At 39.3% G+C, this 13,390-nt stretch overlaps 1 protein-coding gene across 2 annotated transcripts in view; it reads left to right on the top strand.

Moving 5' to 3' along the window:
• The window catches only part of dipk1c (divergent protein kinase domain 1C), a 28,048-nt gene that overhangs the window by 4,934 nt on the left and 9,724 nt on the right, over positions 1 to 13,390 (top strand). For both annotated transcript variants that reach the window (XM_042068044.1, XM_042068045.1), the window contains exon 2: positions 10,143 to 10,874. In XM_042068044.1, coding sequence (XP_041923978.1) covers positions 10,143 to 10,874 — 732 coding nt within the window. The remainder of the gene's footprint in view (positions 1 to 10,142; positions 10,875 to 13,390) is intronic.

A 13,390-nucleotide genomic window follows, 5' to 3' on the forward strand; every position in this document is an offset into this window, starting at 1 on the left:
AGCTTTGGAGTTTTAGAAGTAGGCTGCAGGCAGGCAGCTGGTGGATACATAACTGGCATGCGTAAGGTAATGGTAAGGTAAAAGCAACGACCGAAATGCAGTGTTGAAAAAACACGCGTATGAAACGTATTAGATATGCAAACACAGATCCGGTATAAACACTGCCCCCCCCCCCCCCCGAAAAAAAATCTCCCGTTTTTGGAAAGCTAAATGTTGACAGGTATGAGTTTGACTGTGCCTATCGATACATTCGTGACACTCCTGTTAGTAAACTGGAGAGAGCAAAACATAGGGACATGGTCACATTAATCCCATAACAACACAGAGATAACTCTTACACCAACCTTATTTTGTGCCTTTTATTCATGTTTGTTTCAAGATTTAGTAAGTTTACTATAAGCATGTTTCGCTCTCCACTTTGATGCAGCATAGATTTCCATTATATCAGTCATCTTCCCTCTAAAAGGGGGCGTGTATGCAGCACATACAACGTTCTGTTCCATTCCATATAGTGGCGAAGTCCCGCCCCTTCTACTTCCGGTCCATGGGACCTATCTTTCAAAAAATTATGAACGGGAGTTAATGGAGAGATAACAATTATTTTTTGTTGAATTGTGCCACGAATTTCACATATGATGTGTGTGAATTTAAAAGATAATTTTTCACGTCAAGAAAGTACTGTTGTTCGATAGACTTCAAAAGTTATGTTGGTTTTGTGCGAATCCACTCAGACCCCATTTACACGAAGGGAAAACGCAGGTATTTCCCTGCGGTTTGGCCTCTCGTTTACACCAAAACCCCGTTTTTATCACAGAAAACGATTATTTCTAAAACCTCCGGCCAAAGTGGAGATTTCTGATAACGCCGGTTATGTGCTGCCGTGTCAACAGGGATAAACGGCGTTTTAGCTTCTTAAACGTCACATTATGCGCCAGAAAATCCTTAACGTCATGTGAGCGCCTGATGTTTACAGTTTCTTTGGCTACTGATCAGGATTATCATGGATGCTGTTAAGGTGCTACTAATTTTTACTTTTGTGCAAACGCTTCTGGCCTGTTTGCATTTGCAACAACTGCTCTACATGGAGGAGCAGAGGCGAAGGATCGCACGGAGGTCAGCATTTTTACTGCTCGTGTTAGTCGTTGGTGTCGATTCTGAGGATTTTGATTGTCCAGCATGGCTTTATTCCTTTCCCTACACTGCCACCCATAGGTTTGGCATAGTTATTATGGCGCTCGACAGCGTATTTATGCGGGTTGATGTAAATGACAAGTTTTTTGAAAACAATGTTGTGTGCACGATGTTATTATTGAAAACGGAGGGGGGGAAATATTTGTTTCTCTAAATACCCGGCTATGTGTAAATGTGGCCTCAGTGGACTACATCTCTCGTCTCGAACGATGTACGTCACCAACGTAATGAAACGATTGTTATGCTAGTTAACGGTTGCATCTTGCTGCCTGCTATGTCACTTAACAGTATGTAATGTACAGTCTATGGACGAATACAACTTACCTGATGTGTTTAATCCTCTGACTCATGGTATTTTCTTCGGCAAGGAAAGCCCAATCAGACCTGATGCTGGTATGCTTGTACAATCTAGTGTGGCTGTGAATGAGCTAACGTGACTAGCGCGACTGATGGGTTTGTAGTCGTTGGAATTACGATCTTTCACAATGTTGTAATTCAATAGTTACGAAACCAACTGCAAATGTCTTTATATGAAAAATTGTCTTTACAATTGACAAACATCATATGGGTAATTCAAGGCACAAGTCAACCGGGACCAGAAAATAATTTCTTTTTCGCCATAGACTGCCGTTCAAATTTTTTTGAAAGATAGGTCCCATGGAGGCAAACGGAAGGGGCGGGACTTCGCCACTCTAAGTATTGTTTAGTTTCCGGTCTGGCTAGATCGGTGTGGTGTTGTAGTTGTTCTAACGTTACTAGTTGTTGCAACAGCATGTGAAAAAACTACAAAGTTTGTTACACCAAAATGAACGTTAATCTCGCGATAAAAAAATTGATGCCGTTAAAATAGGTTTCTGTTAACGCCGTTAATAACACATTTAACTGACAGCATTAGTAAAATATTCAAATATTTAGTGTTAACCTTACTCTCACCACAAAGTCAGACCTCAACACCTTTTTTAATGTAAGATTGTAAAAAACATTGGGTTAAAAACAACCCAATTTCAACCCAGTTATATTATATTAGAGTTATATTAGCCCCAAAAATTGGGTTGTTCGGTCAACCCAATGAGTTGGGTTGATAGTCTAACCCAAACATTGGGTTATCGTAACAAAACTGTTAGGTTAAACCTACATAATTGTTGGGTAGGCTATCTTATGCAACCCAGCATTTATATTATTTTCACTGTCATTTCTGGGTTATGCTGACCTAATTTGTGGGTTATTCTAAGTATCTTATTTTCCTCCTTAATCCAATCACTATTAATTGATAATAATTAAAACAAATGTTTGCAAATCATTAATGTTACAATATAATGTTATAAAATCCATCCAATGGGCAACAATAGCCATGCAATGAAATAAAACAGTTCGACATTTATTTTTTGAACAGATAGCTTGTGATACTTCTATGAAGGCAGGCAGATTCCACCGTCCGTTTTGAGGGTCACCCCTGTGAATCAAAGGAAAAAAAGAGTGCATTAATCACTGTTATTTACAGAACTTTATATCAAGACTTTCATGAACCATTGTCATTGAATGATGTTGACAAACATTAAAAATCCACCAGGAGACAAAATATTAGCGCAACACACTCGGAAACCATGACCATCTATGGAGTTGTTATAATAACTTATAGATGCTACCGGGTAACGTTAGCTAAATGACTGTCTGATAATGCTACAACCAAAAACATCCAGTAACGTTAAGTTACGTGGCTATAATATGAAGCTACCCTGAATTAATTAATAAGATGTTGTTTGCCATTATTATTACCGTACATGTGGCTTGTGAAGAGACTAACATTACTTCAACTGTGTTGGCTAATATTAGCTGACAAACGTTAGCTGCAACCATAAGCTACAGCCACCACGAAGCATATTTAATTAGCATAGCTTCTAGATAGCTATATGGTCGTCTGCTAATGTTAACCAGCTTGGTATGCTCATTTTAGTTCGTTGTAAAAGTTTGTTTTGTTTCTGTCAGCAGTTCATACCCAGTGAACAAAGAACTATGTTTTTATGAGTCTGTCTTTGTGTATATTTAACATTAACAGTAATTGTTAAAAAGTTAAAAAGTTAATGTTAGCTAACGTTAGTTAGCATGAATGACACAATTGTTAACCTGCTTGAGGCTGAACTAAATTGGCAGGGTACGTGAAGGGTACATCTCTGGGTGGACTTTTAAAATCCGTCGGGATAAAAATAAAAAAAAGTTAAAGATACATACCTTACGAAATCGCCTGATTTCCATTGCATGTTGACAGCTGCTGGACTGGACGGTTGGAAGAATAACTATGTTTTTTCGAACTCTCAAATAACTATGCAGCTGTGTTAAAGTCACCCAGTGCTGGGTAGTGTACTCCACGTCAGGTGGGAGAGAGGAGGGTCACTGTCCCAAACTATCAACCCAACAAGCTGGGTTACAGGAAAATAACCCAACATGAGTAAAAACAACCCCACAAAATGACCTGACAGCCTCAACCCAGCGTTTGGGTTGAGAAAATAATCCAGTATTTTTTAGAGTGTAGGTCACATATCAATCAAATCATAACAACTGCAATGGTAGGCCTACTGTTTTTAAAATCATGTGTAGTAGGCCTAAGTGTAAATGTGTGTAAACATGCTTTAATGAGCTTACACTTGAGCTGAATTTGAGTTTACAGTTCTTTCACCAACCTATGTGTTTTACATTAACTTACAAAATAGATAATTTTATAATTATAATTTAATAGATAATCAAATTTTCCAGGGAGAGAAATCTCTGGCCCCCCTCTAACATGACCCCCCCTGAAAAAAAATGCCTGATTGTGCCCTGATTGCATGACACCCCTGAGTATGGGCATAAATGTCATACTGCAAGTAAAATTGTGCCATCCCAAATTATTGGCAAATTAGGTGAACAATACTACCTTATCTGATACACTACAGAAGATGTTCAACCTTTTTTCGGCCTCGTTTCACAACCTTGGGGTCCCCATGTGGGGTTGAATGAATGGGGTTCGGCTGAGTTGAATGAATGGGGTCGGCTGAGATACTGGGTTTCTTACAATTGACCAGTACATTACACACACACACACACACATATATATATATATATATCCAAGTTAAGTTAGTAATTGGATCCTCCACTACAATCTAGCTATGTAAAGATAAACATAGACATCCCGCATGAGATCATCACGGGTAATAATGTAATAACGATGTTGATCAACGTTCCAAACAAATGAGCAAAACAACCAGGTGAGTTAGTCAAACTAACAAATTAGCTTGCTAGGACATCTGGGGGAGAATACTGCTCTCAACTGGATGTTACAGCAGAGATGAGATGTGCTCTCTCTCACAACATGTGACATCAAAATAGGGTCACCTGCAAAAAGGTTGGGAACCCCTGGGTTTAGGCAAACCAAAGGTAAAACCAAACTAACAAGGCACACCGACTTATGGTTGCTGTTTATGAAGTATTACACACATTATTATCCGCGCTATCCGCAACAGGGTGTTCATTCTTATGCCCACATTTTCTCTATGCAGAATGTTCATGAGCTGAGACCACAGCAATAGGCATATGCTCACATTATGTTGACTGAGTTGCACAATAGATCTGCAGCCTATTAGACTACTTTACAACAACCCCTTTATGACTACCTAAAACATTTAATTAAGAAGCTGTCATTGATGCATTTAAAAATAGCCTATTTCATGAGCATGTGTAAAAGTGCATTGAGTTCCTCAAAATTCCACTGCATACAAGCATGCCTGGGCAGTGGCATACCGGTTGAGAGCCACTGCCCTAAAGGCCTTCACAAAACAACTAAATGAGTTCCCACTATAGCAGCTTTACATATTTCTATGGATTAGGAGCAATGGTAAAATCAGAAACATCTAGATATCATTTAGAGTGTAATCCATGCTAATGCTAATTAATATGTTGTGCTCTGCAAGCCCATAGTTTAAATCAGAGAAACGCCTTATGTCCTTTGTGAAGAAGGGACATAGATTGACAATAACTTTCTGCTATATTATATACAAAATGTATTTTATATTCAGTTTGGCTCTGCTGCTACAACATAGTATTGTTCTCAGCTAGCATAATTGCTTGAAATACTGTTCACACACTGTCACTCAGATCAAACTTTGTGGAAGGATGAATGCCTTCATTGTTCCACTCACTTAAACATGAATAAACATCATGTAGTCCATTTTATGGTCACTCAAACAGCATTACCATTGTTTCCTTCCTCTGCATTGGTATGTCAATGTGATCTGGTGCTGTTTAAAATATTTTCGAAATTGTTCTAACTTGGCATTCATTCAGTACCCTAAGATGGATCTGCCTTTCTTTGAAAAAAAAATGTATGGAGTGGAAAGTTGTCTCTGGTTTATAACATTCCAACAAACCAACAATGACCATTGCCCAGGCAGTTCTGCTTTACAGTATTTAACAGCAGCATCACCCAATACTCTCTTACATCTATAGGCTAAAACAGACATAAAACACATAGATGCAAGGGTTATGAGTCAATCATAGTAGACCACTTCCAGGATGGACTAATTATGACCGCCGTGCAGCGAAGCGGCGGTCATATAGGTTTAGTCAGATTATTTTTTTTTTCATACAGAACAAGATACATATTAGTTTAATTGTGCTTTTGGGATACTGAATTACTGATATATTTATGATATACAAGGATTCCATTTATTTTCAGGGACATGTTTGATTTACCCAAGAGCACATTACAGATCTAATGCTACATTGTCATGTGTTCTTGAATTATTGACGACATGAAATTAGTGCTGTTGTTAGATTTGTTTGAAATATACAATATATTTACAATGTAGTAATAGATCAAGGTCAGGTGTGTGCTGTGTTGAAGTTCTGAAAAATGAAACACTGGAGAAGACTTGAAATTCTGTCATCCCCAGCATTTGCATATACTTAGTACAAATAAGTCACAACATACATGAATGTTACCACTCTCTAGAATACAGCCGTACTGCATGTGCAGACAGAAGCCGAAAACAGCTGCTGACCATTGTGACGCGATAGCTGGAAAGCTGGATAGGATGTGGAACCTGCAGCTGCTTGGATATGTATAAAAAGAATCTGGGAAGACACCCAAAATCCATTGGGACAGTTAAACACAGATGGACACAGATTAGACTCTTCCCTTTATTTTGTGGGAGATGTGGGACAGAGACTGTTATGACACAAACTAGATTTTAATATTACGTTACAGGACTGAGCACTGGCATCCGACTGGTTATCAGTGTACAACTACAGCAGTGCTTAAGAAAAGAGAAGGAGCTTCTTACACAAACATGTTATGTCAATACAGACAGACCCATTAACTGGCCAAGCCTTGACAAAGTCAACAAAACAGCTGTTAGCTGGAATGTGTTAGAGGATTTTCAGTTTAATCCTCCATAAACTTTCCCACATAGCCAACTCTACTAGTGTCACATATTTATCAACATAGATAGATGATACATAGGCAAATTACTCAAAGTAGTAGTAGTTGTAGTAGTAATGATGATGATGATGATGATAATAATAAAAATAATAATAATAACTAGAAATGCAATTCCAAGGAATTACCAGTGCATGAAAATGCAAAAGTTGTAATGTAAAATATCATGTATAGTTAAAATAGATAATACAGAGATGGTTACGGTGATGCTAGGATAGACATGGTGGTTGCATAGCTTAATAAAAGTTGATTGTAGATAGTTTAAAAGTTGTTGATAGACAGCTAGTTTAATAGATAGATAGTTTAATGATAGTTTAAGAGTAGACTGAATGTAAATAGTTTAAAAGTTGTTGACAGACTGAAAGTTTAATGAATGTTGATATTCAAATAGTTTAATGGCTGTGTATAGGTAGATATTTGACGATAACTAAAAGTCAGAATGGCTCTAATGTTTGCTAGCAGTTATGCTAACAATTTTAACCATGCTAACAATGTTAACCGTGCTACTTAGCTAACTTAACTAATGTTTTCTAGCAGTTTTGCTAAAAATGCTAACTATGTTAGCAATGTTAACATGCTAACTATTATAACCATGCTACTTAGCTAATGTTTTCTAGCAGTTTTGCTAAAAATGCTAATTATGTTAGCAATGCTAACCATGTTACTTAGCTAACTTAGCTAATGTTTTCTAGCAGTTTTGCTAAAAATGTTAACCATGTTAACTATGCTACTTAGCTAACTTAGCTACAGTGGGTAGGAGTCATAGTTGATGACAAGTGTTGACATAGTTGATGACAAGTTAAAAGTTAATGATGGACAGCTAGTTTAATAGATAGATAGTTTAAAAGTAGACCGTTTAAAAGTTGAATGTAAAAAGTTCAGTAGTTTAATGGGTTAAATTGTTTAACATTGGATTATTGTAGTGAGGACTTTTATTTTGAAACAGTTTTGGGCAGAGGAAACAGTTAAATAGGATGTGTAGTCTTAATTGACCCAGATTGTATGCTTAACCCTTAAAGGAGTACCGTGACGAGAATGTTGAGAAATGAACGTTCTAAAGAATATCTGGGTTCATTGAATTCAACATAGAATTTTAGAACCTTCAATTGTTGCGGAACTTAGAACGTTCAAAAACCTACACCTTTAAGGGTTAAAGCCTGAGGCTGCAGGTGGCCTGAACACCTGCCATAGGATTCTAATTGCTTAATGGCCGTATTATGATGTCATAATCGGCAATGTTAAGTCTATGGGGATTTTTAAAAAGTTTTTCTTTAATAGTTTAAAAAGTATAAAAGTTTCAAAGTTGAAAAGACATAGCAGCTTGGTCCGTTTGAATACCTATGTTACAAAGTTTGAATGAAGTTTCTAAGTTAAACTGTTAAATGGAAAAAGTGGTAAGCGGAATAATAATAATAAGTTGTTGCCTAGGAAGAACAGTACAGTGCATTTTCATGCACTGTAATAATAATAATAAGTTGTTGTTGCCTAGGAAGAACAGTACAGTGCATTTTCATGCACTGTAACAATAATAATAAAGAAAACAGAAAAAAACACTCAAGAAGTTCAACTGTACAATGATCTGGTCTGTTCACCAGAATTTCCAAGAGGCCACTGAATGTTCCTAAAACACGGGCACACAAATACAATCGCTAATCCGACATGGGCATATATTTCTTTGAACTTAAGTTAACAACTGCATTTAAAACCTTTGTTTACAAGATTGCTTGTATGAAATGATTTGGTAAGAGTTAAACTCATTGAATGCCAAGCTGTTTTTTCGGAAGCTTTGTCCTAGAGTGCCAGCAATCTAGACCATGCATCCTATTGCGTGCAGAGGGAATTTAAAAGGCAACTGATTATCCCGCCCCTCGGACTGAGCACTGCGAACGGTGAGTGCCCAGACCCTACATTTTAATGTGGGTCTGGCTCGCCAGGCTAATGAACACATACAATGGCTCGTTTAAAAGGTGATACTTTAAGCTCTCAGTGGGTGCAAACCGTGTATTTCTAGACGCCTCTGTTCCTGAGAAATCCCAAGCTAAACAGTGGCTAGTTTTCATCAAAATCGCAGTTTCTTTCTAGAAATGGAGATATAACGTCTTTCATGAAATATGAAGTGTTGCCTGTAAACTTTCCGGGAAGTGATCAGCGAGACCTGGCGAGACTGCCACCTAGTGATAGACCCACGAAAATGGCCTGGTTTTGACCTGACGTGCATGCGTCACTGATTCGACCCAAAGCGGCAACCGAGTTATGATAAAATGTCCAGATTGTGCGTTTTCATGAGTTTTCGATCGTCATATATTTCATTTCCATTCATCACAGAGTTCCCAAAATCACATATAAGGTGTGTTAGAGTGTCTAGTTTCATAATTTAAAAAACAAGCTAAAAATGTACTGTAAAATTACGTTTTTGGCACTCAACGCATGGGAAGGAAAAACGTAATATTAAGTTTTTGGCACTCAATGAGTTAATGTCCCATGTGTCATTACATCAAGTTAAAGGTACACTATGCAAGATTTTTACCTTAATATAACCTCTACGAAGCCTAGGGGAATCGTTCACTTAGCATAGCCATAGAGCATAGCTGTAGCGGGTTGCTACCAAGACCACCAGCAATGAAACTTCAAGAATTGCATTATCGCGAGAATTGTGAAACATTACATTGTCAGTAGATATAGCTTTTTGCCTGTTAGCCTTTCGCCTCCACAACAAAGCCATGTCCATTGTGTACAGGGGGGAAAAGCCATGAGAAGTAGCCTATTTACAACCGCAAAGTAAAATATACATTTATCACTACTCTAGGGGGAGCTCCAGAGTCGCCCAAAATACCTGAAACCGCATAGTATACCTTTAAGATTGAACCAAAGTCCTTTTAGGCAAGTCCCTCCACTCGACGGCCATATTGCAACGCTTTTTGGGCACTTATCGGGCATCTATTTCGGGTAGAACTGCACGTGTGCAATTCTTCACAAATCACTACACACCAACCTCGCTCCAGCTGGGAGATCTCAACACATGATTGGCACGATGTATTCACATGTCAACTTTTGGCGGCAGAAGAGGTGGAATATGTGTAGACGACTGCCATGTTTGCATTACGAACTAACCCCATACATTTCTATGGGAGATTCTTTCAGTGCTGTCCTCATTAGAAAGTCTCTGGTTGAACATGCTGGCAAGCAATGGAAATGAACAGTTCTTTGCCATGAATGCCAGTTTTTGGAACTATTCTCGTCTCCATAACCCAGAAAATGGCAGGGCAAAGCACCGCCATTTTTTTCCATGGTGTCCTATGGAAGTGTCACCACTTTCCTCTACCGCTCTGGCCCTACAGACAAGTATGTCTGTTGAGTAGGACAGTGACAGCAGTCTGCCACTAAACATACTGTACTCCTCTGCCTGGTGAATGTGCTGAGCCGAGGGTGACAACTTATAAACATATTTGTGATTGTGAACGTTTTTTTGTGTGTCTTTCAGTGTGAGGAGTACCAGCAAGGTGTTCTAACTGGTGACCTGTGTGAAGACCTGTGTATTGGTGGTAATGTTGAATACAAGCGCTGTCTCTACTATGAGAATGGCAAAAAGGTGATGGTGGCTGACTGGCGTGGCATACCAGTGGTGCTCAAATCTAAACTGGAAAACTTCTCTTCTTATGAGCCCTTTGGCTTCCTGGACTACCTAGACACACCAGGTAACACCGGGGTTCAAGAAGAGCTCACACCCTTGGACGTGGTCCTTTATGCCACCCTTGAGATAAAGAACTCTCTGGGGCTGGAGATTAACGTCAACATGTCACTGCCTCAGCTATGGGGACAGCATGTGAGGGAACAGGGATGGGTTTACAGCCAGGCAGAGCTGGCATCCCTCTGGGCACTGCTTCAGCAGGAGGAGTACACCTTCCTCAGGGTGCTTCAGGACCTTAGCCACCATGTAGCCAAGGTGGTGGGCTCATGTGGACATTTTTATGCTGTGGAGTATCTTGTGGCCGGACATGCCTGGGATCAAAATATCTTCTCTGTAGACGATTCCTCTGGCTTGGATCAAACCTCTTGGAATGGGTATAGAAAACCAGGGGTAGACAGGGACAGGATACATCGCATTGCACTTAGCTTCTTAGACATGGTTGAACATTTTGAGGAGGACTTTTCCCACCATCTTCACCTTTGTGACATCAAGCCTGAAAACTTTGCCATCAGGAAAGATCTTACAGTTGAGTACTGCATGCACATAGACATACACATACACAGAAGAACAAGTTCAGATCGGCCGACTCATCTAATGTGTTATCTAACCTAGCTAACCAAGACTACTTCTTACAGGCTTAGTCAGTATGCAGAGCAGGGAAACAACGAAACATTTGAGCAAGGGCACCTTTGGAGAGATATTAGTCTGGAATGACCAGTGCACTCACTAGTTTACTGTAACCAATTAGTGTAGAGGCCAATCTGGAAAAAAAGAATATATATTGAAATCACTAGATTTGCATTTCCTGAAGGACATACATGCATGCAAAACAAAATATTTAAAATGTGAAATGTAACATCAAACATTTAAAAGTGTAAAATATATTTAATAAAGGCATAGAGAGAGGGATGTGGTAGCATAGTGGTAGCCTAAAAAGTTGTGGGTTCAATTCCCAGCTTCCACCATTGTGCCCTTGAGCAAGGCACTTAAAGCAACACCAAAGCACTGTTCCTCTGTCGGACATACATGCATGCAAAACAAAATATTTAAAATGTGAAATGTAACATCAAACATTTAAAAGTGTAAAATATATTTAATAAAGGCATAGAGAGAGGGATGTGGTAGCATAGTGGTAGCCTAAAAAGTTGTGGGTTCAATTCCCAGCTTCCACCATTGTGCCTTTGAGCAAGGCACTTAAAGCAACACCAAAGCACTGTTCCTCTGTCGCATGCAAGCTATTTGTTTATCCAGCACGGCTTTGGAAATAACAATGTCCACAGACAAGGTAGAATAATTGCATGATTTTATGAAAGTATGATGTATTGTGACATCAGAAGCAAGTCAAATTTGTAGTTTCTTATGTCTCATTCCATCGAACTACAGGTCTGCTACCCGATCTGGCAAACTTGCATAGTGCGGTCATAGCCGATAGAGGGTCGCGAAGCAAATGCAGAAGTGCCGTTCACCCTGTTACGAGTTGATGAACCACTGAAACGATTTGGGAAACATTATTTTAGGGTACAAAAAACTCTTTGGTGTTGCTTTAACCCCAAGTTGCTCCAGGGACAATGCAATCCCTTCTAATAGAATTGACATATAAAAGTCACTTTGGGTGAAAGTTTCTGCCAAATGAATAAATGGAAAGATAGAAGTAGAGCATGAGTGAGCCAGTCAGCTCCAGTTGCAGGCAAGCAGGGATGGCACCAGATACAGATAAGCATACTCATCTATTTATAAACTATCTATAATTCAAGGAACTTCTATCTGTACGTCTACCTGTTTCTCTGACTGTTCTTCGCATTTGTCTGTCTGTTCATTGCACCTGTGCAACTGTTCGTCTGACTAACTTCACACTTGGTAGGTATACTAAGGACACAATTCGCCTTATTCACTCGGCAGCCATTACGGGGCTAAAGGGTACACTTGCCATTACACCTCAGTCCAGCAGATGGTGGTGGTAATGCATTCCGTTTGCAAACTGCTAAAAAAAAAACTCACTGAAGAAGAACAGGCCAATGAACCCTTCTTTTTCGGTGAGCTTTTTTTTGCAGTTTGCAAACGGAGTGCATTACCACCACCATCTGCTGGACTGAGGAGTAATGGCAAGTGTACCCTATGCCTCGTAATGGCCGCCGGGTGAATAAGGCGAATGGGCCCTGTTTTGACGATCAGAAACCCGGTGCAAAGTTTTTTTGTTATCCCACCGCAAAGCTTTTTCCTATCTTACACTCAAATTTTTCAGCATGCGCTTCACTTTTATTAAACAATGCACTCAGGGGTGTGGCAATTAACGACATAAGGTGTGGTCTGGCCCGTGATCTAAAAAATCGCTTTCTTACACCATCGCATTAATCGCATTACGCCACTGACCAAGAAAAACCTGGTCTACTGTATAGTGAAAGGCGCATATGAAGCACAGCTGATAAATGTTCTTAGGTTTTTTATTCAGTCATTCGAACATTATTGGGGTATGTGTTGCTTTTTTCAGGTGTTTTCACATGTTTTCGATGGTAACCCTTGTCAGTCAATAGTGAAAGTAATTAACTGTGTATAACTGTTTTGTCCTTGACTATGACATCATGGTGAAATTAGTTTCACTTTGCCTATGAGTTCAAATAATAGATGAGTGCAAACGTGTGTAGCCTATACTCTGCTAGTCACAAACAGGTTTTAGTTAAGCATGGTTTAGTAGAATACCTCTTCCATACGGTCTCAGGTGCAAGCAGATTCATTCAATATGCCGCTGACTATCAAAATACCAAAGTGCCGTTTGAAGTGCTGCTTGCTGTTAAAGGGAATGACAGATGTCGGATGTTACACCCAAAACATGCCTAAGAAACAAAAGAACCTCCTTTTTGCGCCAAGCGAATGTGGACTGGACACACCCCTAAATGTATTTAAAGGGACACCAGGCAACGTTTTCGTGTTAATTAATCATCTTCGTAAGTCGGTATATGGTTAAATGACTCATTACGGGGCGAATGAAGGCTCTCTCGCCCGCCCCTACTGCCTGTAGGAAGAATATCCCACTTGCAAATTCG

Source organism: Alosa sapidissima, chromosome 17, assembly GCF_018492685.1.
Source record: "Alosa sapidissima isolate fAloSap1 chromosome 17, fAloSap1.pri, whole genome shotgun sequence".
NCBI classification, from domain to species: domain Eukaryota; kingdom Metazoa; phylum Chordata; class Actinopteri; order Clupeiformes; family Clupeidae; genus Alosa; species Alosa sapidissima.